The sequence below is a fragment of the Globicephala melas genome, chromosome 20 (assembly GCF_963455315.2).
Source record: "Globicephala melas chromosome 20, mGloMel1.2, whole genome shotgun sequence".
Classification (NCBI taxonomy): Eukaryota; Metazoa; Chordata; class Mammalia; order Artiodactyla; family Delphinidae; genus Globicephala; species Globicephala melas.
Genome location: NC_083333.1, coordinates 15,700,121 through 15,726,948, shown reverse-complemented (window position 1 = coordinate 15,726,948; position 26,828 = coordinate 15,700,121). Strand labels below are relative to the sequence as shown.

The 26,828-nt window shown below is 46.1% G+C and overlaps 1 protein-coding gene across 5 annotated transcripts in view; it reads right to left on the bottom strand.

Annotated features, from left to right (window-relative positions):
• The window catches only part of MYOCD (myocardin), a 255,330-nt gene that overhangs the window by 32,342 nt on the left and 196,160 nt on the right, over window positions 1-26,828 (bottom strand). For 4 of the 5 annotated variants that reach the window (XM_060290647.1, XM_030862330.2, XM_060290649.1 and 1 more), the window contains exons 2-5: window positions 26,240-26,305; window positions 16,254-16,309; window positions 14,518-14,593; window positions 11,931-12,092 (exon numbers count right to left, since the gene is read on the bottom strand). In XM_060290647.1, coding sequence (XP_060146630.1) covers window positions 11,931-12,092; window positions 14,518-14,593; window positions 16,254-16,309; window positions 26,240-26,305 — 360 coding nt within the window. Of the gene's footprint in view, window positions 1-11,930; window positions 12,093-14,517; window positions 14,594-16,253; window positions 16,310-20,950; window positions 20,995-26,239; window positions 26,306-26,828 lie in introns of all 5 variants that reach the window. The other variant, XM_060290648.1, reaches the window with a different exon arrangement.

Here is a 26,828-nt window from a genome sequence, read left to right as displayed (position 1 = left end):
CAGGTGGATTCTTAACCACTGCGCTTCCAGAGAAGTCCCTCCCTTATGTTTTTTAATTGCCAAATCTCCTCTGGCTTATTATCCAAATGCACAGTACAAAATATGCTGAGGCTACACAGCTCTTGTGACCCTCCTGCAGGCACCGCTCTTCGAAAGGAATTTAGGTATTATCAGCAAGGTCTCCAGCCCGGTATTCTGCAGTTACACTGACAAGAACTTCTGACTCAGGCTTGGGGCAGATAAGAGAGAGGAGCTCTCACTTGGAGATTGGAGAGGCAGCAAGGAGCTGGAAGTAATGGAATGAATGTGGTTTGGGGCTTGTCATCACCACCACTGCTGGCATCTGTCACGGACCCTCACTCAGACACGCAAGTGTCAAATCAGGAGAGAGGCCGGACCAGGACAGGGCAGGTGGGAACTCCAGTTACTGGCCCGCTGGGCAGCCTGCTAACCTGGAAAGGCCTGGGGACCAGCGTTGCTGCTCCTTGGTTTCAAGATTTCTTTATAAAAGTCATTATTACTTTTCTGTGATTATAGAAGTAATGTTTACTTATAAAAATTCATACCATATGAAATGTACATAACAAGGTACGTAACCATCCCACTTCCGTTCATGATTTATTCCCTCTTCTAGACTTAATTCTATCCATACAGCAGGACACGCACATATTGAAAAAGCATTTCAAACAGACAGGACTGAGTGAAAGACACTGTACTGAAACTTGCTTTTTTCACCCTACAGTGTATCTTGGAGATCTTTACATGTGAACTCAGAGATCTTCCTCAATATTTTGGTAACAGCTACACAATATTTCATTGTATGAGTGGGAACTTTTGTTTTCCAACTTTTATTTCCCAAGGGGCCCTTATCTTTAACTATAAAAATTTTGACATAATAGAAAAGTACAGAGAATAATATAAAACATGTGAATCACCTGAAATAAATATATGCCAGTATTTTCCTATATTTGCATCAGAAACCTATTCATTTTCTAACAGAAAGGGCTTTCGTCGGGTATTTGACAAATGTCAACTTTTTCTTTGCAATCAGGAGTCACTCTTCTCTCCCATCTGGTCTCTCCCTCCTCCCTCCCTCTCTATTTTAAGGTCCAGAGCTAGCTCACACCCTTCCCTTCTTTTCTTACAGCAACCCCCCCGCCCCCCCCACCGGGGCTCTGCAAAGAAGCCTCCCTCTGTCATTTTCACACAATGTGAAGGAATTTATATACCATTTTCCCTTTCTCCAGGGGATCATGTGCCTGCGATCTTCCCAGGAAGGTCCTTCCAGGAGCCTCCATGAATACCTTCCATTGTAAACTCAACCTGTTAATTTCTTTACTTTAGAAACCACGTTTGCATTGAAATTTCAAGTCCCACTTCTAGTTGTGGAATTAAAGGCTTTGTCCCTGTTGAAAAGATGACATGTATTATTCAGGGCCAGGTGGGCATGGGATTTGGTGGGGGGGAGTGGGTGTTAAGCCCTCCCCACCTCAGAAGCCACAGCATTTCATTGGGATTTACTTGGCATAGACCGTGAGGCAAGACCAACTCAGACAGCCCTGCGTGTGTGACGGTACCAGCCCCTGGGGGCAGCCAGCCTGCCCTGCCCAACAGGACCGCAGTGGGGAGAGCTGTAGCGTCTTACACTCCCTCCCCACTTCCTTCAGTCTGAATGGTACAGATCTTCTCTGTGTGATCTGACACTTCGTGTGACAAAGAAGACGCCCCCGCCCCCTGCCACCTCCACCCGCATCAAGGATCATGTCCCAAACGCTTGCAAATGAGAGGGAATTAACCAAACTGCAAAGTTGTCCAAGCATTCTAACACGCATGGAAATGTTACAAGAAGGGCAGGGATGGGAGAAAGCGAGAAAATTTCTCTCTTAATCCCCCAACTATCCCCCTTCAATAGTTTCAAGGGGAAAGATAACAAATGAGAAAAACAGTGGTTTGCGTCAGCAGTTCACTTAGCAGTGGCAGCAGTAACAGAAACAATCAACTTGTGTTAGGCCTTAGAACGGTCCAGGAAGTCAGAGAAAGGACCACATTCTCTCATCTCTGTTTTGCAGACGAGGACATCGCAAGATCCAGGTCCCCCAGTTCTTTAGAGACCGAGCTAAGACACAGGCCCAGCCTTTGTATGCTCAGAGCCTCCAGCAGAGGGGGAGGCAAAATCAATATCCCTCCCGGGAGGTCAACAGATACATGTTGTTTAGGGAACATCGCCAAGACCCACTGGGTTGGTGGCAGTGGGGGGGGTAGCGTAGAAATCGGCCAACGTCCATTTCTTTTTCGGCACACACGTACTAAGGACAGCTCCATTCTCCACAACATCTTTTACTCGAGTTTTTGAGATCTGAAGGACTGAACGTGACATCTTGACTGTGAGAAGAAAGAAGGCAGGCGATCACTTCGATCTCATTGCCACTGTCTCAGAAAAGGGATTGGGAGGATTGTGAAGCCCTGTTGTTGTGGCCATAAATCAGCGTGTCCTTTTCACTTCGGCACCTGCCTGGAATGATGCGGAAACGTCCTAGAAGTAGAGTGTTTGGAATAAAGGAGTTGGTAACCAGTCCCATTTTCCCCAGAATTGGATGGAACATTCCTCAACTATTTTGTTCACTTCCAGCCTTCCCACTCAGAGAGGAGTAGAGAGAAGCAGAAGTATAATCAGATACAGTATGGTGAAGATACGGAAACCACGAGAAGGATGCTATCCGTCTATCTGCACGGGACATAGCCGGAGAACCTGTCGAGGACTAGACTGCCTGGTGAGTGCTGTTGGTGGCTAGCAGACAAAGGGGATGGAGATGTGGGTCGTCCAGGCAGACTCACTCCCAGGCGAGGTGGGATGGAGCTGAGCCTGAAATGACGGTGGACAGGATGACAGAAAAGGGGAGGGCACCTGGCAAGAGTTGCGGGGCGCAGAAGGGAAGTCACAGGGTGGTGATGAGCAGAGTTGGTGTGGGAAGGATGAAGAAGTAACTCTCCCAGCCACCGGACTGGATTACTTTAAGATCCAGTTCCTGGAGACACACAGCTTCGAGGAGCCTACTTTCCAAGTGACATCCATCATTTAAAGAGGTTCCTCTGCTTAAGTCAAGGAAAAAGCCATGAGTACGTGCAACTGTATACACGGAGAAGCCGTGAGTACATGCAACTGTATACACGGAGAAGCCGTGAGTACATGCAACTGTATACACGAAGCCGTGGGTACATGCAACTGTATACACGGAGAAGCCGTGAGTACATGCAACTGTATACACGAAGAAGCCGTGAGTACACGCAACCCCGTACATGAAGAAGCCATGAATACATGCAACCCCATACATGAAGAAGCCATGAATACATGCAACCCCATACAGGGTAGTTGTTCACACCTGAATGAACAAACACAGGGTGAAGACCAAGGCCCCCGAAATGACTCCCATCTAGTTTCTAAAAAGCATGTTGTACCAGGTCAGAATAAGCCGACAGACACACGGAGGACCCCTCAGAGGCTGTCCACACTCAGAGAGCCGACCACGGGGGGCCCTGCCAGTCCCCCAGCACCACAAAGGGCTTGCATCTCTGACTGCGAGGCCAGAAGGTGAGCGACAGGGCAGACAGATGAGCCCACACTAGGCTCAGCCCCTGCTGATGAGAACGGTGACAGCAAGAGGCCCCCGAGAGCGTGGCAGTGGCTTCCTTTGGAGCCGAGGTACGTGGTGTTCAGTGTGGTCAGTGTGGGCCAGACAGGTCAGTTTGTTTCTTGTTCTACCACTTCGGTGGTGGAGTGACTGTTGATGAATTACTCAACTTCTTAGAGCCTCAATTTCCCCATCTATCAAACGGGCAACATCATCATAGTCACCTCTCGGGGTTTTGAGGATTAAAATAACGCATGTAAAAGCACTGCGCTTTACATGTTTTATATGTTATTCACATGGTCCCTGACGCACACGTGTCCAGTCATTTCTAGCTGCCGTTGTTGTTATTATTGTTTTTGGTAGCAGTGTCTGCTTGTCTCAAGTTCACCACGATCAAAAATAAAACAAAGGGGGGCTTCCCTGGTGGCGCAGTAGTTGAGAGTCCACCTAACGATGCCGGGGACACGGGTTCGTGCCCTGGTCCGGGAGGATCCCACATGTCGCGGAGCGTCTGGGCCCGTGAGCCATGGCCGCTGAGCCTGTGCCTCTGGAGCCTGTGCTCCACAATGGGAGAGGCCACAGCAGTGAGAGGCCCGCGTACCACAAAAAAAATTTAAAAAAATAAAACAAAGACCACCCAAGAGGCAGTTTATCCTGTGGTCAGCTTTGCAAAGGTCAGCCCAACTCCGGAGCCAGAAACACTGAGAGGTTCCTCCCGGGAAAGCAAAGACAGACCTTTCCCAGAGCAGGAGGAGTGTCACAGGAAAGGCTGCGCGCTCCCCGCTCTCCTGCCTGGTTCAAGGCGGGCTCGGTGTAGAGGGACGAAGGTCACCTTATCTGGCTGCTTCAGGAACAAGCAAAGTCTGTCGGCTCCGTGCTGTGGCCCTGGGCCCCTGCTCCAATCCCCCACGGCGGGCGCGGGGCTCACTGGCCGCTGTGGGAGAGTAGGGCGCTGGCTGTTGTCCCTGGAGACACGTCAGGCGCTGTGATGACAAGGACCTGTTTCTGGAAGCCCTGACTCACCCCCAGGCTATGCCCACGGGGCTGTCTCTGGGCACCGGCCCCTTGGGGATCTCGGCCTGGTGACTCGGCGCTTTCCCCCTCTTTCTCGGAAGTGATTGGATGAATGAATCAGTTGGACTCTCCTCTGCATAAACATTTAAAATTCCAAGAGGAAAATGCGATCGCTAGCGTCCTGGTTACCTTTCCGCCGGGACCCACACCAGGGGCTGGAAAGCATGGGGTGGGAATGTGAGAACAAGCTTCGCTCGCTTATCTGTTTGCAAGCCTGAGCGGTGTTCGCATGACAGCTATTTTAATTCATGATCAGACTTCCCCATGTCCTCCTGGAAGAGACTGAAGCCAAATCCACTTCCTAAGGGAGGAGGTGGGCCGGTGACAGTAGCTATAGTTTAAGAGTGGCTCTTGCCTAAAGAGACTTCAGTACACTGAAGATACCACAGTCCGGAGGAGATGGATTATGCCGTCCAACAAAGACCGAACCTACTGCCCTTGCAGGGGGTCAGATGCCTTTAGGATGGAAATCGATGAAAGTGGAATTCTGGAGGAACAAGCATTCTTTTTCCTCAGATCCCAGGCACTTCAGAAATTGGCTTTAAGTCTCTAGATAGACCCTGATGCTAGGAACACACGAGTTGTGAAAAACAATTCAGCTGCATAAACACTTGTCCCGTAACAGCTTTCGAGGCTAATTCTCCAGGAACAAATTCTTAGGTGGGCAAAGATACGTTACCACTGTCTCAGAGCACCCTAACTTTCCTCCCTGTCACCGCCCCCCTCAAAGCTACTGGCTTCCGACTTCTCTTTTCCCACCCCCTTTCCAGAACCTTCCTCAGAAAAGTATTTATCACGTATGCCTCCGTGTGTTTCTTTGCCCCAAGGATTATTCGCGCTTTGGAAATAACTTCTCATTATGGAATGACAGATTTTGTCCACGAGAAAGTTATGCCAAAGCAAACGACACTACCATCTGCCTTAAGGCCATGGTTATTGTCTATTTGTCTTAAAGATGCATGATCGGACAGTGGTCAGACTTCCAGAGTCTCTGAAGAATGACTGGATACTTAGTAAACAAGAATTTTTGTTCTGTTTAGTTATAAAGTCTGAGCCTTGGGCTTACAGGTGAGCGAAGACTAGCGTAGGATCTTCTAGAAAAATGTACACGACGCTTGTAAATGGATGACTCCTGGGCCATCCCTGGCGGACAGAAACGTTGCTTTCCTGTGTCGAAGGGTTACGGTGATAAAAAGAACTGCTTTATCTTGGATAATGGTGCTGTATACTCTGAATCACAGGTTCAATTAAAAAAAAAAAAAGAGCTGAAAAGCAGACTCAGGGATTCAAGTGGGAAGCCTGGCTCAGTTCAAGGAAAAGAGGAGGACACTTCAGGGGGAGGGGCTTGTCCACTAGAGCAGGATGCCGGGACCCTTCCACTGTTTGAAGAGTTGGGAAAGCCAGCTGCGGTTCTCTTTTACCCAAGCAGAAGCCAGCTTCCTTGGTACCTAAGGGATGCTCCTGGCAAGTTAAGAAGACACCCAGATGACCAGAGAGAGGATTAACAGGCTTGGAGTAGGGCTCTCAAAACTGAGGGATGCTAAGTGACAATGCCCACGTGTAAGCAGAACAAAGCCAGGCTCAACTCCAGTGTACAGTCTCTGTTCTCGTAAATCATCACTCCCACATAATGTTATACTTGTTGTATCTGGAGTTCTGGCCTGAGAGAGAGTAGCTGTTAGAGGTTTTCTAAGAAGGAGAAACAGGGAAACAGGTGTATGTTCTGAGATGTAGCCACGAGGCGCCCCAAGCCTCCTTCTGTGTCAGTAAAACCACAAGGCCCCCTCTTCATCCACATTGCGTCACTCTGGTCACACAAGCCTATGTTTCCTCCCCAGGGAATCTGTAAAATTCTACCTGACTCAGAAAATAAACTTGCAGGCTGGAAGACGGATGACTAGCTGGCACCCCAGAAAGGAGAGGAAAGTTTGGGGGGAAACGATTTGCTACAGTCATTCAGCTGAGTGCAAGAGGGGGGACATCTGGGAAGGAGAAGAAAAATCCCAGAGTAGGGGCTGGTTCCCTGTCTTACAGTATCCTTCCCTCCCTGCACTGAGAGAGGTTCTGGATTATTGTATGTTTGGGATGGAGAAGAGTTGGTCTTGAATAAAACCGGGAGGGAGGGAGACAATGAGTGTTTCGCTCAGGGCTTGGCAGAAACACAGACGCACAGCTGCAGAGGGAGCTGGAAAATGTAAACACATCTGGAAAGGCACGTGCACAGAGGAGGAAAAATACACCCATGCCAGGAGAAGGATACACAGAAAACCACAGCCCTGAGTCACCACTTCACCGAGGGTGGATGATGTGACCCCAAGAAGTGACAGATAGGTGAGGGGTCGGCATCATCACCACCACCGGAAGGGCTACTCAGAGCGCCGTCTCTACAACCGGTCGCTGAGCAACTCCCTCTGCCTCTCTGACACTTCACAGGATGCCACGGCCTTGCCCATAGGAACTCACGCACATTGAAAGATTACCGCTAGAGAGCCTGAGGCATGGACGTTCCTTGGATGAGGTCAACCTATATCCTCCACCTCTTTCGCTAGCTATGCCTTCTCTCTATTCTTCACAGATCCCTGCCTCTGTCTTACATGTTCCTACATGAGAGCCCCCTAGCCCTCTTTGCTTCTTATACATCCTTCATACCCCCAGCTCCCCCTTCACACCCCGTCTACCGGGCACTCCTGATTCTCTGTACCCTGCGCAGCTTCTATTTTTACAGCATCTATCACCATTTATTGGGATATATAATTATTTATGGGTTTTGTGTGTTGTCTGTGTCTCCTGCACTATAATATAAGCTCTGTTAGAGCAGAAATTTTTGTACGTTTGTCTAGTGTCAGACACGTAGAAGATGTTCCATAAATATTAAATGAAGAACTCAATAAATGAAAGGGCAGGCTTATCGAGTCCATCAGTTTAAATTACCGCACACACTAAAGTCTCGCAAGTCTACAGCTCTAGACCAATACTTCCTTCTGAAGTCTAGTTGGATAGAATCTACTGCTTATCGAATCCCTGCCCTTGGAGTTCCTGCAGACCTATCAGCTGCAACAGTTGAAACGGGAATTCATCATCTCTCCCCAGATCTGCTCCTCCACTCTTGATACATGGCTGTCATTTACTCAGTTGACCAAGAGGGAAACCTCACTGTCATCTTTGACTCTTCCTTTTGTTCACACTGACATATTCTACTGGTCATCTAATGATGCAACGTCAGTTACCTCTCAGATGCTCGTTTTTTGGTACCCACAGCACGACTCTTGTTCAGACTCTTAACTAAAAGCTGTTCATCAGATTTTATGTTCCCCCTTCCGAAGTACAGAGACATTGCTGTGAAATCGCTGTTCAGCCAGGGAACACCACCCCTGCCAGCCGTGTGTACTGTTTTCACAGTGGGATGTGAGTGGAAGCGATGTGTACATCTCCAGGTTGAGGCTTTTTAAACGTGTGGGTGGACCTTTTCAGTTTTTCTTTCCTCTTCACTGGCTAGATCCAGAGGATGATGAGACTGTAGGGCACACGTTGGCAAAATTAGGGCCTGTGAGCCTGCTGTCTGTTTTTGTAAATAAAGTTTTATTGGAACACAGCCATGGCCATTTGTTTACATATTGCTTGTGCCTCCTTTCCCACTACAGCAGCTGAGATGAGTAGCTGTGACAGCTTAGAGACCTCAGCTTATTCTTTAAGAAAAAGTTTGCCACCCTGGCTCTGGGGGATGGTGGAGCAGCAAGACCAAAGGAGCTTGAGTGCCTGAAGGGTTTGCTGTCGAGGAAAACCCTCTCTGGACTGTTTATGAACAAGAGATAAACGTCTATGGTTAAGCAGCTGAAATTTTGTGGTTTGTTTAGCAGCCTCTGTTATCCCAACTAACAACAAAAGAGATGTAAAGTCTCAAATAAAATACTAGCAACTTCTAGGGAAAAAAATCCAAGGAGGATTTATTTCCAGAAATGCCAAGGACGATTAGGAAAGATAGCAATACCACATTGCTAGATCAAAGAAAGAAGCCCATATGATCATCTTTTCATGCGTGTTGAAAGCATTTAAACAACTCAGCATCCATCCTGCAAGCTATTCTTAGTGGAACAGAATAGAGAAACACTTCCTTAGAACATCTACCTCCAGCACGAGTTAGTGTCATATTTAGAGGTGAATGACCGGAGGAATTCCCACTGAAGACTGAATCAACAAATGTTATCATTGGGCTTCCCTCATTGCGCAGTGGTGAAGAATCTGCCTGCCAATGCAGGGGACACGGGTTCGAGCCCTGGTCTGGGAAGATCCCACGTGCCACAGAGCAACTAAGCCCGTGCACCACAACTACTGAAGCCCATGTGCCCTAGAGTCCGCGAGCCACAACTACCGAAGTCTGCGTGCCTAGAGCCTGTGCTCTACAACAAGAGAAGCCACTGCAATGAGAAGCCCGTGCACCACAACGAAGAGTAGCCCCCGCTCGCCACAACCAGAGAAAAGCCTGCGTGCAGCAACGAAGACCCAACGCAGCCAAAAAAAAAAAAAAGTTATCATCAGCATAACAAATATATAACATTATATAATATTGCTTTTGAAGCACTGGCAATGTACCAAGAATAATAATTGTCTACTATGTAATATAGCAATAATTTTTAAATTATATAATGAAATATTGCATAATGCAAAATAATATAAATTATATGTGCTTTATATAATTCACACATATAATTTTATATGTAAGATATATATCTACGTGATATAAATATTTTATATATGATAAAATATATATAATTAGATTTGTATAGTATATTATACTATTATAACATATATCACTTACAAATAAAATATTTAATTTATAAATAAAATACATAAAATTATATTGAATTTATATTATGAATATACTGCATGTAACTTTTAAAATGATGTTAATTGTGTAATTTATTAATAATTCCACGACGTTGCTTTTCAACAACCAGCCAGCGCTCCAAGGCAGAAAGAAAAAACAAACAGGAGGCGCATCTTCCTTATTTGTAGATGATGTGATTGTCCACGCGAACAATTAAAGATAAAATGAGATACTATCGGAACAATTAAGAAAATCTTCAAAGATGCCCAGTTACAAAATAAATGTGCAAAATTAAGAGGTTTCCAATATGTAAGTAATAACTGATGTGAATTTATTTTAAAAAACCTTACCAAGGGAAATAAAAGAAGACTTGTAGACGTGAAAAGAGATACTATCTTTCTGCCTCAGAAGAATTAATATATTTTAAACCTATGAATTCACCATAAACTAATCTATAAATTCACTGCAATCCCAAACAAAATTCTAATAGGATTGAAGTTGGAATATAATAAACTGATTCTAAATTTCACCCACCATATACTTGTGAGAGTAGCCAAGAAACATTAGAAAAATCAGACCAATGTAAAGAAACTTGTGAAGACAGATATTAAGACGAATTATAAAATACACCACTAAAATTGTGCAAAAAGGAAACTTAGACCTGTCTCTTAAACCGTGCACTGAAATAATGTAATATGCAGTAAAGACTGAAATATAAAAATGAAGTATATACGTGTTAGAAGACAGTATAGGTGAATAACTCTATTCTTGAGGTAGGAAGTGTTTTTGATAAGCAATAACAAATTCAGAAACTACAAAGTAAAAGATTAAGAGATTGCACGATACAGAAATTTAAAACTGCTACAGGTAAAATACACTACACACAAAATCAAAAGGCAAAGGACAGAAACGAACAAACAAACAACAAACAAAGCCAACAATAAAAGGCAAAGGACATGCTGGTAAAAGGATGTGTAATACCTGTGACAGATGGAGGATCAGCTTTTTTTTTTTTTTTCAATATATATAAATAGCTTTTATAGTGAGGGAAGAAAATGCCCAGTAGAAAAAAGGAATAGCCACGAATTGCCAATGACACAAGAGCCCATGGAAAAACATCATCTCTCTATAAACCAAAGAAGGCGATTTAAAATGAGATATTTTGCCTATCGTATAAAAATCAAAGATAAATTTGCATGCATGGAATAAATATAATGTTTCAATAAATGATAAGAGATATGCGATAGAGATCTTTTCTGTCCTAGATCTCATCAAGGTAAAGATGGGGATGGTGTACTGTTGACTGGGCTAGTCCAAGTTCAAAGGCACAAGATATTTAGTGTGGACAGAGAGAGTAAAGAAGAGAGAAAACCATGGTGGGATATTTAATGGGCAGTGATGAGGATACTGTCTCCCCTAGAGTTGATTCTTCCATATTTACGGGTTCCAAATACAAAATTCACGTGGCTGGCCTCTGACTGGTTGGGTGCAAGACTTTAGAATGTGGATAAGTTTAACAATGAACTTAGCATTTAATAAAACATCTTTATGCATAATATTGGACAATGTGTCAAAACATGTAAATGTGCATTGCTTGTTATATATCAGTAATTCTTAGAGCTTTTGTAGGCTTCACTGGAAGAGTGTAATTTGCCCGTGGGAATGCCAGGATTCCCTTTCTTCCTTCTACCATGGTTTTCCCAGATTCCACCTCAACACCTCTGTGAATGAATTCAGGACCCTCCGGCCGTTTGGATCCATGTGGCTTCAACTGTTCCAAAGGTCTACAAAATGATTTTATGCAGCTGATGAGAGAATTAACGTTTGTGTCTCCTCTTTCAGTATCTGTACTTCAACCGTGTAGCACACATGTGTGTTGTCAAAGAGTTTTCACGTGCTTAAAGAACTGAACGTCACTCCCAAGAGCCGATGAGTTGGGCTGGTTGGGTTTTCATCTTGGAGGAGTGAAGGGACCTGGGGAAGCCCCAAGCCCCAGCACCCGAACTGGGCTTGGCGTCCAGGTCTTCCCATTCAGGTCCAGCGCTCTTCCCACTCTGCCAGTCTACACCCCTTTATAGAGGAAGGGCGGAGAGTGCCATGACCCCAAAGTGATGGAACCTTGCAGGGAAGATGTTTTGAGGTTTAAACTCAAGTCAGCTCCCCAACCTGCTTGAGCAGAACCAGACTGGTCTATGTTAACCTGACTTTGGAGGCTGAGCGGGTTTCAGTTTCTTCCTTACTCCCCGGACCTCTGGTTATGGGGAACACTCTGGAACAGCGACCCATGGATTGACTCTTGTCTAGTGAGAGGTCTTCACCCCCAGGGCCCCAGCGTTTCAGAGCCATGGCTGCCCTCGGACCTCAGCACGGAGGGAAGCGTGCCACTCATTTGTGCTACCTACCCTTTATGGCCTCTTTCACAGCAGAATCCACAGGGAGTATGTTCTTCTCTACCAGCTCCAGGGGCCCCGGCCGGAGAGCGATTTTTTCATTGAGGTCATCTGCAAGTCGGGCTCTTTTCAGCTTCATCTGAGCAGTTGGAACGGATCTCTCTGCAGTGGAGCCTAAGGGGTTAAAATCAAAAGGGTCAGCTCTAGAATTCGATGTTATTTTTGTGGGGTTTTTTTTTTTTGCTTTTGTAACCCAAACACTCTGACACATTGTACTCCACCATCCTAATAATTTTTCAATGCAATCATCCTCATTTCACATGGATTAGCAGCGAAGACTAGACACTTCCAAATAAAGGCAAATAGAGAAGCACAGAAGAGTTAGAGAAACTTGCTTTGTGAGGATTTGGGGGAAAAAAAAATGTGCAATTTGGCGATTCTGTAAGTAAGTAGTCCACGGGGCCTGTATTGCTTGCTGACACTAAACTATAGCATTTGCATGCAAAGCCTGTCTCCATATTGCCCGGCCCAGGCTGAGCTGGCAGTAAATATTATCTATTATTATAATTAATTGTAGTAGCGTGACTTCTCAAGAGTTTTAGACTTGTTGAAGTTGTGTTACTAACTGATTCAAATGTCCAGGTCCAGCTGTAAAAGAAAAACAATTTTTTTGGGGGGAATATTTAATTAAACAGGGATTTTAAAAAATTGAATTTATCCAACAGGCAGTTTCTCATCTTTGGGAGAGTGGGAAAGGTCACTGACAAGCCCTGAATCACCGCTCTATTCCTCTTTGGGTGAGGCCCAGACTTATTTCTGTGCAAGAACGTGGAAGAGAATCTTGTGAGCCGGTGGTTGCTATAACGCAGGACTGGAAGTTAGGGTTCCACGGGAGTTTGTAGCTTTCCGCTCAACTCTGCACACTTAAAAGTTGAGACCTTTACGGACGTCCTGGTCCTATTGTTCTATTAATATCCATCTACTAACCCAGGCTTAGTGTCTGGCCGCTGCTCTAGAACTCTCCACACAGGGGAGGGCTAGGGATGTCTCATGGTTGCAACAGGTCAGCCTTGCTTAGAAGCTACATCTGCAAAGCACTCGATGTGGGATGGAGAAAACATCCATATTCCAAACCCCAAAATGGAAGTTTCTAAGCCCAAATCCTCTCCCAACTACCCGTCAGGCCAGTGCAAGGGCTTCTGCTACACCCCCTGCCTCAGGGATCTTTCTGACCTATCCTGCACAGCCATACAGGATTCATCCTCAGAAAACACTCCTTTCTTGCATCCCCTTCAAGATGGTCCTCTCCATCCATCTCTCAGTCCAGTTTCGCAGGCTCGCCAGAAACTGAATCCACCCCCTACGTGACCTGAGATGGTTGATGCCCAAACTACCACTCCAGCGAGCCTGGTCCTTCGCCTTCTGCCCCCCGCCCCCCATCTTCCTGAGGTCACCTTTGTACCTTTGCTTACTTTGTTTCCCGGCCCTAACAAAGTCTTCCTGACTCCTGTTCTTATAGCTTCCTTCTGCTTCGACTACCCCCAGCAGTTACAAGCATTGGTCCCTAATCTTATATTGCTATTTCCAAAATCAGACCATGAACCCTTGGAGGGCAAGGGTCATTTATAATCTAGTAGATCCTTTGTGCACCAGGGAGCCAATTTCCAGTTTCTGTGGGGGGGAAGGGTGGGTTTCATGGGAACCAACAGAGACTAAACTTGGGGTTTCTGTGGTTCATAGCCTGATATTTTAATTCAAGACTGGCCTGATACAACAGATGATGCTTTCTTGATTATAATATTATACATACGTATTGTCGTAAGTATGGAAAACGCTAAAACATTATGCAAAAGAAGTGAAAGCATTAGGAAACTCCCCACTTAGGGTCAACTGTTTTTAATAACTGGGCATCTTTCTTAATTACTTATACAGTATTTATTGGTAAGTCTGTATTTCTTCATCATAGAATCTGACTGTAAATACAATTTATGTATATATTTTTGCCTCCCCGATTTTGACTGTAAATATAGTTTTGTTTTCTGGTCTCCTCACTAAGGAGCCTTTTCTCATTAAAACACGATTCTTCTAAAGCCTCATTTGTGGTAGCTGCAAGTTATTTAATCACACGGATGGTGCATAATTTATTCAGTCTCTCTACTATTTTCTGACGTTCCACTGATTTCACTGTGTCGCTATTTAAAGTAATGACATGATAAACGCCACTGTACATAAATCTTTGTATGTCTGATTATTATTTTTTTGATACAATACTAGACATTTATTACTGGTATGAAGGATGGACATTTTAAAGGAAGCTGATATATGTTGGACACTCCCTATGTGCTCAGAGAAAACTGGGAGGGGGCACAGCCCAGAATGAATGCCAGGTCTGGTACTTCTTGGCCTCTATATGGCTTCCCAATTTGACCGTCTACATGGCCTCAAATGACTAGATGAGAGCTCAAAACCACCACTTTGGAATGGCAGGGGACCCTTTCTAAGGGGAGTTAGCAATTGTGCAGAGACAAAGGACACCGGAAAACGGCCCACGCTCCATTCCCACTGATGGGCCCCAGTTTATGACTCTGGGCAACCTTACCTTGGAGTATGTGCATTTTCACCACGTCTGCACGGTCGGACCTGTTTCTGACCTTGTGCTTCAGGGTGTCTTCAGCCTGTCAGACACACACACAGAATTAATTCTGCTATCAGCCTCATACACTTGAGTCACCTAGTTTTAACTTTAAAAGAAACCCCTTTTCTCTCAAAGGGAAAATGTCTCTTTTTGTTTGTTGTTTGTTTGACAAATGCAACATGCAAATATCTCTGTTCTCCTATGTCTTGATGAAGGAGGGCTCACAAAGACCTCTAATAATTTTAGGATAGAAAAATAAGACACAGAGGTCAAAAGCTTGGGTCCACCTCAGCGCTCCACACTTAAAGGCCAGGCAGGTACCTAATTATAAAATATTAATAAAACTGTGATGATACTACACTGCTTTTGCATGAGAGCCAATCCTATTCCACTGCCTCTTTTTTTTTTTTTTTCCGGTACGCGGGCATCTCACTGTTGTGGCCTCTCCCGTTGCGGAGCACACGCTCCGGACGCGCAGGCTCAGCGGCCATGGCTCACGGGCCCAGCCGCTCCGCGGCATGTGGGATCTTCCCGGACCGGGGCACGAACCCGTGTCCCCTGCATCGGCAGGCGGACTCCCAACCACTGCGCCACCAGGGAAGCCCTCCATTGCCTCTTAAAAGAGTCAGAAATTAACTAGAGTCAGAGATGAAATGTAACCTCAATCCATCCAGTATAACATGACAACATGTGCCCCCCTCCTGTTTTGCCCTTGATCTCTCTCTCAAGACGTGAAAATGTAAATCCTGCAGACCGAGACCCACTGTAAGCTGGGAGGACACTTAGAGATGAGTTATTTACTGAGTCTCGTGGCTTTCTTGATGATGGAGTTGTCTGTAGGGACGGCGCTGGCTGTGACAGGGCCACAACTGGACCTCAGGGCTCTGATTTCTAGTTCTGGGTTTTTACCCCACTATCCTGAATCTCTTAATGGGCCCCCGAGAGGAGTCTGGGGATCACTCCAGTTCTGATGAAAGACAATTATTCTCCAGGCAGTAAGGAACCCCAGCCTCTCACGAGTGACTCTGAAGAGTCCCAGGGCTCTGCTCCTTCTTCCAGCCCCTCCCCTCACTAGTTGCCAGGCTAAGACGTCCCAGGAGAAAGATACCTAATGGCCTTTCCTTCTACATACACTGCTGATGCTTGCTCAATAGCACTTACTGTATTGATAAATTCAAGTGGCGGAGATTTGCTCTGGAGGTACAGAATATACACCGATTCCCCCCCTCAAATGCTAAGAGAAAGAGAAACAAATAGAATTCCCTTTGCCTTTAAATAGCCACGAATAAGCTCTGTATCTGCAGGCCCTACCCTACCACTGAATTGGATTTAAAATAATCTGATTGTTGCTGAGAAAAGCCTGTCACGAAAGAGAGGGCAGCTTGCCGACACACCTTACCTCCCTGTTTCATGTCTCTCTGACCCCCACCGCATCCTTGCAGGGATACCCCCTGACATCAGAAAGATGGGGGACATTTTCTTAAAGCTAATAAACAGTAGCTTCAAAGCCAATACTATTGATCCCATTTCCACAGTTTTCAGTTTCTAGGAGGAAGATTCCACATGGTGTGCGGGGAGGGGACCAGCAAATCGGTTGAGTTTGCAGGAGAAATTCTACCCGCTTTCCCCCAAGCTTAGCATTCAGAGATCCAGAGGCTGGGGCCTGAGTTCAGGAAGGTGGGAAGTTTGCAAACAGTTACCTTGCCACTATCCAAACGTTTTCTTTGCTCATGGAATTCAGGTGGGCTTTTCAGGGCTGAAACAGAAAGACACAGACGTGAGCAGAGAGGGCTTGGGGCTGGGAGCGGCGTCGCGGTGCTTGCCGGTGTGCTTGCTGAGCGGTGCACAGTGGAGATGTGATGGACATGTGATGGCCTTCATCAGGCCACAAGCAATGGAAGAGGAAAGGCCTGGAGGTCACCAGCTTCCCTGCAGCCGGAGAATCCAGAGGAAGGCGGACGTCAGCCTCAAACAAGAGGAGCAGCAGAGACAGAATACGCGACAGGAAGAGAAGTGGCAGAGACAGGGCATTCCAAGATGCTGAGGAGGGACAGGTCTGGGGGAGGAGACCAGGCAATGCTCTAGCTTTAGGGGAGACTGGGGTGACTACCACCCTGTTTGACTTCGCTCTGCCCTTGAGTGCGCAAGTCTGGGTGGAGACTGCAGTCTGTGGAGGAACCTCGTCCCACGTTGCAGGAGGGGACTTGTCCTTTGGGTCAGGGAGTTGGCTGGTGGGGTAGGAACGTGCAACCAAAGGGCAGTGAGTGAGAAGCACAGAATCAGACTCTGAGGGCTGGAAGGGACCTTGGAGATGGTGAAATACAGCTCCAAGCCTGAGCGGAATGGGGAAACGGAGGTCCACGGAACGGGACTGCCTCTCCCAGGGTCACACAGGTAGGGCTAGGAGCCTAGGTCTTCTGACAACCTAACTTCTTTCAGGGTGTGATGCTCAAAACACTAACAACCAGTCGACAGGGCACTGGTCCCTCACAGCTCACAGCAGCCGGAAACAACCTGGACCGAACGCCAGCCTCCCTTCTTTCCAAGACCCACTGCTCCCCTTCCCAGCTCCCAGCAACTCCTCAGGACGATGCACTGAACTTTTGACTTTGCAAAGCAGTAGAACATCACTCAGCAAAATTCTACCTTTTTACTGCTTTTCCTGATCCCCTGGAACAATTGCAACCAGAAGCCGTAAAGGACCACCTTTCATCAGAAGTGATGAGGCGGTTCAGAGGTTAGAGAATTGCATCAGATAGTTTTCTGGATAGTAGGTCTGGACAAGTGGGCGAATCACGTGATCCAGGTTTCTAATATTCACTCCTACAGATGTCAACTCTCAAGCGGCAGGCAAGAAAATATTCTTCCAAACCTTGGCTGGCATAAAAAAATTGGATTTCTAGCCAGATGGGCACTTGGGGCTGTGTGTGTGTGTGTGTGTGTGTGTGTGTGTGTGTGTGTGTGTGAATGTGTGTGTGTGTGCATGTGCGTGAGTGTGTGTGCCTCATTCAGCCTTAAGACCATGCCGAATTTGAGCCCAGCTCTCAGACGGGCTTGCTGGACAGCAGGCAGACTCCACTGTGGTCCTGGCAACTGATCGACCACGTTATCCTCTACTGAGGATGCTGCCTGGGAAGCTACTAAGGCATCTCTAAGTCTTCCTGTCTCACCCCGACATCTGCCATGTTGACCAAAGGAACGCACAGAGTAGTCCCAGCTGGCTGCCTCGTGCCGAGGAGAATGGACAAGCACACTATTCTCCTCGATCTGACCAGAGACTAAGAGGCTTCCTTCCTTATAGGAAAAAAAGAATCACCCGTTGCTTGACTATCTTATTTCCCACGGATCTAACAGCCCCCGTTTCTCTTTGCTGCTTTTCATGCTTAAAATGAGCCTCTCTGCCAACCCTGTCCTTTTCAATGGCCGCTTTCCCCCTCCCTGTCTCCTCACTCAGTGGCTCTGAGGAATCATCTGGAAAACTGTGCAGGCCTGCCGCGTTGCTCACGCATTTTCTCTGATTTGGGTCTGACCCTCATCCTGAGTCAGGAGGCTTGCCGTTATTTGCACTTGATCACAGTTGCAATTTATATTGATGGAGTTTTGAAACCATCTCCCATTTCCCCAGGCAGCCAGATGCTACGAATCTGCTTGAAGTCCAGCGGGCCCTGATGAGTCTGTACAACCTGAACCCATAGGTCTGCACCTCTGTCTGACAGTCTGGGGGTCACCTAAGTGGGTATTATATATTGGTGCGGCTTAATCTCTTCCATAATCCAGAAAAGGAACTGATCTCAGTGTGGCCTTATTAAGTGGTTAAAAAGAGCAACACAGCCTTTGCCTTAAGAAGCAACCCTAAGGGAACAGCATGAATCTATCTTGAGATCGCTCTTACATTCCAAACTCAATTGGTTTTAATTGGGCTTAGGACTTAGGGGCAGTTCATCTGGTTCTCTTATCCCTGAGGCTTTTCAATTCTTATTTGCGGAACTTATTAATTCTTCTACGAAACACTGTGTTTCCTGTATCTTAGCTTGCAGAGCTATAAATCATCACTTCTTGGTGTTAACTATTCCCCTGTGAAATGATTGTACAGTCCAGTTCTCCAGGGTCAGGAGCACAAAGGTCTTCTGGGATCTTCTGCCCCAGGGTGGGAGAGGCTACGCCCATTTAGCCAGAACTTGGGAAGGAAGCTAAAACATCCACACACTGCTTTACCCCACGCTCTTCTTTTCATGGCTTAAGGGGTGTTACGTGGGGTACCATTTGGCTTGCCATGGGCCCTGTGATTGACATTTGCCTTTTCTGTGATTCCAGAGAATGTGGGTTTTAGCCACCTCCCCTGAGGGCCGGCGAAAGCCATAATGCACCCCCTATCCCAGTTGACTTTTTGGAAGAAAGGACCTCCTTTGCTGCCAGCCCTGGGAGTATCCAATGGCACAATTTTGTATTTAAGGGACGTTGACATTTAGGATTGAAAAGGAATTTGGATTTCTAAATTAAAAAAAATAATAAGTCAATGTGATCTCAAATTAAAATACGGTTGTAAATTCAGTCAACCCCACGTCTAACTCATTCCGCCTGGAGGAAGATGAATCGCTTCTCACAGGGGAATTCATGTTCTCGCCGCGGAGTTTAGTTAGGGGCTGTTCCTATTTCTGTCCCCACGGCTCCAGCTAATTTGGGTCAGCTGTGTGTATAAACATTTGCTTACTTAGAGCTCAGGAAAAGATCCCAAGATAAGAACAGGCCTCCTGCGGTCCCCTGCTGCTAACCTCCTGCTTCCAGCAGGAGCCCAGCAAAAGGAGAAAACAGGCTGCAAGGCCATGGACAATCCGTCAGGGAGAGGGGCCTGGCTCTCACAGAGGAGGGGCCTGGGGCTGGTAGCAGCTCTGGTGGCAGAGGCAGGGCCTGCCTTCTCTCCCAGGGCCGCTCACTGCCAGGCTTGCAGGGGAGAACCCAGCTCCACTGGTATACGGATAGGGACCAAGAGGCAGCATCAAAGAGGCCGCATCTTAGGCAACAGATGGAGCAATGGTTCTCAGAGTGTGGCCCCTGAACCAGCATCTTCAGCAGCAGCTGGAAACTTGTTAATAATACCAATTTCCAGGCCTACAGAATCCAAAGCTCAGGTGGGATGTAGAGGGACGGAGGGGTCTGTGTTGGAACACGCCCTCTGGGAGATCCTGGCGCCCCGGCGTTTACAAGGCCAGTGGGTGCTGATCTAGAGTCCTTGGGAAACTAAGAGTTCAAAAAGTGGGGAATGATGTCTAGGACTGATTTCTCAGTATTTCAAAAAGCTGAAGAAAAAGGGTGTGTTTGCCCAGAGAAAGGCTGCTTAGTTCAATGAAACTGCCACTTCTCATACTTGCTGTCTCGAATCAGAATAACTTGGGTTAGAACTGGTTGTTCTCATCAAGAAGCACTGGCTGGTAAGCTTATATGCCACTAATTAAAGACAGATATATGGATTAATAATTCACATATGTAGGGTTCTTTGGGAGGAAGACAAAACTAATTCAAACGCAAGACCTATGGCAGTAATGGGTATAGTTTAAAAAGTGATTAAAATTTTGGGAGCCTTCCCTGCGGGCTCTGTCCTTGCTTTGCCATCTATTTTTGGAACAGCCTTGAACACGTCTGATAGGTTTCCTGTGTTCTCAGTTTCCCACTTACAAAATGCATCTAGTAGTACCTGTCCTCTCTTGGCTCTGCTGTTAAGGACAAGTTGGCCCACGAGTATTTTTTTTTCCCCAAACAAATGGGCTCCATGCTATGGGTGTGATAATGCTTTGGAAATTGTCTTAACTCTTTAGGTAGCAACAGGTTGCCTATTCGGTACCCAAAGGATGGCCTCAGGGGTCTGAAAAGAGTGCCTTTTCCCAACGGAGCTCTGTAATATTTAAGGCCTGGCTTGCACACTTGGAGAATTTAATGCATCACACATGAATACTTTGGAATTTCGCAGAAGGGTTCAAAGACAAATTCAAAGGGTGCCTGTCATCACTGGTTTACTAGTTTCTAAGGAGCAAGGAACTAGAAAATCGAAGGAAAGAGGGAGGGAAATAAAGAAGTGAGGATTTTAGACCCAAAGGGGCTTGGCATGAAAATCCAGGGCGCCTTTTTTTTTTTTTCCTCTCTCTGAGTTTGAGATGTTAGAAGGAAGGGGAGAGGGACAGATGAAACCCTCGTGCCGTGTTCTGCTCAAACAGCCAACAGTGTGTGGTACGGAGGGTGCTGTGGGGAGAAGCCAAGTCAGATGGAGGCACTGAGGAAGGGAAGGAAGACTTTGCCCCGTCAACGTCTCAAAACTATCAGGAAGCTGCATGTGCTGTGGGTAGAGGAAGTGCCCCGTCACTCTTCTTGCTATGCAGGAGGATCACAGAATTCAGGGATTTACCAAGGCTTTGCAGTAAGTATGTGGCTGCTGAGGCTTGGATTAGTCTGCAAAACAAATAAAGGCAGCACCATTCACAGACAGCTCATCGTATCTTTCCATTCATTGACATCGATCAGACCATGGAACCAGGCTGCCCAGAAACTTCTTTCTGGCCAGCGGTGCTTTCTCTGAGTCTCTGGGGAGAAGTTGCAGCCTCTCTGGGCCCCTGGGCCTCTGTAATCCACTTCAGTTCTCTAATCTCGTTTTCTATATTCCTGGAGAATAAACTCAATGTTCCCTCCTCTCTCCCCTGGGTTCCTATAGATCAGCCCCACTGTAGTAGCAGAAGGAAAGGGAGAGAAAGTCATCTATTTCCTTCAATTCTCCCAGAAACTCACTCCGTGTAGCGGTGGGACATTATCCAATATTATGAATGGGGATAACTAAGCAGGAGCGATTTGAGGAACCTTCTGGACTGTAGGCTCTTTGAAACAGAATTCATGTCTGACTCCTTTGTGTTCCATAAGGCCTTCCTCCCAGCAGATGGTCGAAATATTTACTGAACTGCTCTATGACCACTGTTTTCTTTTTTTTGTTGTTGCATTGAAAACTCAGAGCTGATCGTCTTTCTGCACTAAGGCTTCTGAAATGGTTGGAATAAAACGGTATTTAAGATTCAACCCAGGAGAGTGATGCCCAGAGAAAAGAAGATAGTGGGGAAAATCTGCCTGAGAAATAATGAACAGATCTGAGCCCCATCCATAGGGCTCCAGAGGACGAGCCTGGGCTCTATCTCAAAGGCAAGAGAAAATAAGAGAACCTTGATGTCCTCTTGCAGCCTTGAGCCTGGCAGGGAGGGGTGGCAAAGCCATCCCTTTGAACTCTAGTTGATGGTGACAAGCAGGCAATTTGAAATCTCCGTTTTGAGATTCAGAGGTAGGATTTTGGAGAGGAGTCCAAACAATATATTCTTAAAGTAATATTTCTAAGTTAATGTTGAGAGGCTATTTCACTCAGATTTCACGACTCTTTGGAAAATGTGAATTCCGCCATTGATACTATAAACGTGAAAGCAATCTTAGAAGCCAACCTGGGCCCATGCTTCTGGCCCGAGAACGCTTTCCCACTGTTTGAAGTTGTTCAAGGGGCCGTGTGCCTTCCTTGACTAAACTCAAGGAAAAATGCCTTCAAGGGCATTCAAAGCACCGGAAGGGGAAAATCCTAAACCTATAATATATACAAGTAAGATAGGAGTACATGCTTAAGAGAGGTGATGAAGGGCGATTATAAAAGAGACTTTGATTCTGTGATTGCTGTGGCCTGTTGGTTACTCATCAGCAACTTTGAAACCTGCAGGACGCAAGCCCATGAAGGAGGAAGAAATTAAATTCAATCCATGTGGACCAGTTTCACTAGTCTACTGGAAATCACCCATGGCCCCACTGGAGTCAGTGGGGGAGAAACCTTCTACTTAATCAGCAATTTGGTGCCCATTTGAAATGAGACCAGCCACAGAGCAAACACAGTGGGAGTTTCCATTCACTCTTGGTCATGGTGAGACATAGATTACAACGTAGAACCCAAAGCCATTTCATTAAAACCATGGGCTTTCCCTTGGCATTTTCACATATACATGTTTTTATTTTCCCAAATTCCAACTGAATTTTTCTGGCCACAAAATGTTTGATGATAGAAACTTAAGGAAGTGCTTTTACAGTTCCAGTGATTCCTTTGGAATATGTGAGTCAAGAGCCCTACACCAGGATCAGGAGACACGGGTTCTGGCCTCAGCTCTGCCGCACTAGGAGTGGACTGCACTCTTTTTTTGCAATGGACAATGCCCTTGGGATTTAATCTAATGTACCACTCATGACTAATTCTGTCCAAGGAGACCAGGCGTTTCCATTGACCAGCTAAAAACTGCAGAGCCATCCGATAACACCATAAGGACAATCGACAATTCACTTGGCCATAAGCTTTCCATTTAGGCAATTATGACAAGTTTGAAAATTCAGGGGGAGCACTGCAATTATTTCCAACGTATGGATAACGTGAGATCGTGTTACTAATTTTATCGTGTGTGCATTTAAGGTCTCACAGTTCAGGTCTGTAAGTAGGACCACACTGGGCCCTGATTTGGGGATGTTTGAAAAGCCTCCTAGGCCTCTCCAATCTCGGCTTCATGGAGGTTAAAGACAATGAGACATGGACTAGGGAAGGGATTTTCAAACTCTGTTTAAAGACGACCAGCGCTCTGGGGAGGATAATCAGGGTCATCTAGGAGGGATGAGGGGAGCCGGGTGAATGGGACAGAGGACCCTGACCCTGTTCCAGTCAGTGTGTGTATATATATATATATATATATATTTTTTTTTTTTTCCATAAATTTAAAATTTTTATTTATTTATTTATTTTTGGCTGCATTGGGGTCTTCGTTGCTGTGCACGGGGTTTCTCTAGTTGCGGCGAGCGGGGGCTACTCTTCATTGCGGTGTGTGGGCTTCTCATTGCGGTGGCTTCTCCTGCTGCAGAGCACGGGCTCTAGGCATGCGGGCTTCAGGAGTTGTGGCTCGTGGACTCAGTAGTTGTGGCTCGCGGGCTCAGTAGTTGTGGCACATGGGCTTAGTTGCTCTGTGGCATGTGGGATCTTCCCGGACCAGGGCTTGAACCCGTGTCGCCTGCCTTGGCAGGCGGATTCTCAACCACTGCGCCACCAGGGGAGTATATGTGTATATATATATATATATATATACACACACACACACACACACACACACACACACACACACACAGACACACTATCTTTAACTATTAAAAAACATTGAAAATCAGTAAATTAGATGATCTCCAATGACTACCGGCTTTGCTTCCCTCCATTCTACCCCCTTTCTTCCTCCTTTCCTCTTTCCTTCCACTTTAAAAAATTCAAACGATAGAACGAAGACATAAAGAGCCCTCTTGTAGAACATAACTAGTTTCACCCTGACTCATACTATCTGTGTCTCTTGTCACCTTTTCCCCTGAAATCTCGAGTCTCCGCGAAGGACGGTCCTGCTCACTGTGGCCCCCCACAGCACCTGGCACACCACCCTGCAGAGAGCCAAGTTCATCATGAAATGTGTTGAGTTTGATTGAGCTGAAAGGACCCTGAGACCATGGGCTCCTGTTCCTTCCTCTAGAGCGGCTGCTTTTACACACATGTCCCCGGGGGCGCTGAGTAAACAGACTGCATGTTTCATGTCTGGGTTGATGAGGCTACCATCTTGGCCCCCAGCCTCTCAGCAGGTGCAGGGGCTCGACTGGGTCTGGCTTCCCCAGAAGCACTAAGTCATCGAGGTCTAGGGGCTGGGCCTGCAGGGTGCACCTGCTGCGGCTCTGACATTTTTCCACAGCAGAATCGACACCCTTGGGAAGCCTGGAGAGGAGATGGCTAAAGAGTAAGGAAAACTGACGATGCTTAATCAACCCTTCTCATTATTCTGAATTAAAAAGAAATATCATTGCATTACTCTTAAGACTTTCCCCCAGCAATTATCTTAATCAGACAATGGGCTATGGATGCAAAATTTCTGTCAAGCAGTATTTCGTTAATATGTACACTACTTGATTCTGAAAATCCTGGACAACAAAATATTATATCTTCATTGGATTCGACTCTACAAATGGACGTTCAATTTGCATGACTTACATAAGGGTGTTATGTAAAAATGCACCATCGGGTTCATTCCTATTTTTATTAGGTGTTTCACTGACTCCCTGAAATTTAACCCCAGCAACCTAAAAACAAAAGTTTATTCTCATCCGAAAGCCAGCTGCAAGACCCGGGCTTGGATTATTTAAGCACGTAGGTTAAACTTTAAATCAGCTGTGAACAGCTTGAGGGGATGCAAAGGTACCAGGCCTCTCTACTCCAATTGCCTTTCCAGAATTAAGGGAAAGAAACACCCGTGAAGGAACAGGTTATTTGAATCCCACTGAAACCGATGTGCTCATCTTATATCTGAGGGCACGTGGCAGAGACTGTGGTCTACGGAGAGGATCCTGGTGGATCTAGACTTGTCTACACTCCATTCTTAGTGAATCGTTCTTCTAGACGTGGTTAAACAAGTTCGATTCTACGTGTCTGCAACAGGATTCTGAAAAAGACTGGCCTGCTCACAATGGAGTGCGAACGTATTTATCTGTCTTGAAGTCTGCAGACTCTTGGTCTTTCCTGGGTTTTAGCACCTGCCCTGCTGGGCTGACTGAGATGAAACAGGCCACACAGACTTGTACCTTTGGTTTCTCTTCCTCACTGTACATTTTATTGAAGCAGCCTTTCAGCTGCAAGGTGAGATCTTTCTTCTGTGCTTTAGCAAACCTCTAAAAAAGTTGTTCTGCCATAGGTCACCTGCTGTTTATTCTTTGTAGCACTTAGCCATGAACAAAGAACTTCACCTGAATTACCAAGGGAAAGGGACTTAAATATTCTTAGTTCTGTTCTGGTTCTGAAGCACCGACAACACTTAAATTGTTTGGACCTTGGATCACAGGGCACCAAGGTTACTACCTGCAGGACATTCAATCAAGGGCACATGCTTAACCCTGAAGCCACAGTCATGACGAGGACCTGGATTTCTGCAGGAGTCATTATGGATATTGACTTTTAAATCTTGCTGGGGTGAGAAGTTCGAAAGTGTCACCTAAAGGAGCTTACATGGTGATTCCATTTATCCAGTACTTTTCCTGTTTCTATAGCTAACCCAAAGTTAGCTTCCATTGCTAAACTGGCAGGAAATTTCAAACGTATCTTCTAAAAGATATGATAATCCTTCTTCTTTGACCCAAATGATGGCCAGTAATTCAATGTTATACCATTTACACTAGAATGGTATTGCCACTCATTATTCCAGAAAGGAAGCACTGGACAATATTCAATTACTTGTGGACTCAGGTACCCACACAGAAGTGAAACCGAGGAGGTGAGAAAAAGGTGATGTGATTGATGCTTCCGGAAAGAAGAGTGATTAGATCCAATTCTAAAAGTAGGAGAGAGCGACGGACGCCCATAGAATTGTGTTTGTCCTATAAACAAACCACCACATTAGAATTTTCGGTACAACCTATATGATTAAAGGGAAGCGCTTACAGGTGAGTAGCATTTGGGGCTAAGCCTCCTTGCCAAGGTCTGGGGTTCCTGCTGACACAGAGTCTGTGAGGATCTGGGGAGACTGATCCATGGAATTAGACTATGACCTCTGAGGTGCTTTCCAGCTCTCAAGCTGCATGGTCCCATGGTCCAGATCAGTCAATAAGAGATGCAGCTACTCACGTGGTATGATGCCTTGGTTAGCCAGCTGTTCTTGGGTCCTTCTCTGTTGAAGCCGTAACTGTAAAACTTAGAAAAGCAAGTGTTAGTTTGTGAGTTGGGCTAAGACTGATAGCAATCACTTCTATTTGCCTCGTACTTTTTTTTTTTTTTTGCATCACTCTTCTTGCATTATTTCTAGAACAGTTCTGAAAGTCTGCGTGAAGGACACTTGCGCGTCTGTTGTAGACGTGGAGAAGGAAGGATGAGAGAAGCTGAGGGGCTTGCAGGGTTTTGCAGCAAGTGGGTAACAGCCAGAGACTGGAAGACTTGTCTCCTCTGTGAAGTGAATGTTACTTTCACAGCAGCATGCTCTGTCTTCCCCTGCTAGACCACCTGGGAGGTGAATACCATCAAACACTGCTGGGAGCTCGGCCATGATTTCAAAGGAGGAGACGGAGTAAAGGAAGCTTGGCCTCTCCACTCTCACCTGGGTTCAAATCCCATCTCTAGCCCCTTCCTATGTGGGTAACTCTAGGCAAGTTGTTCAACGTCTCTGACCCTCAGAGTGTTTTCATTTGTAACTGGGAACAACGCCTGCCTTACAGGATTG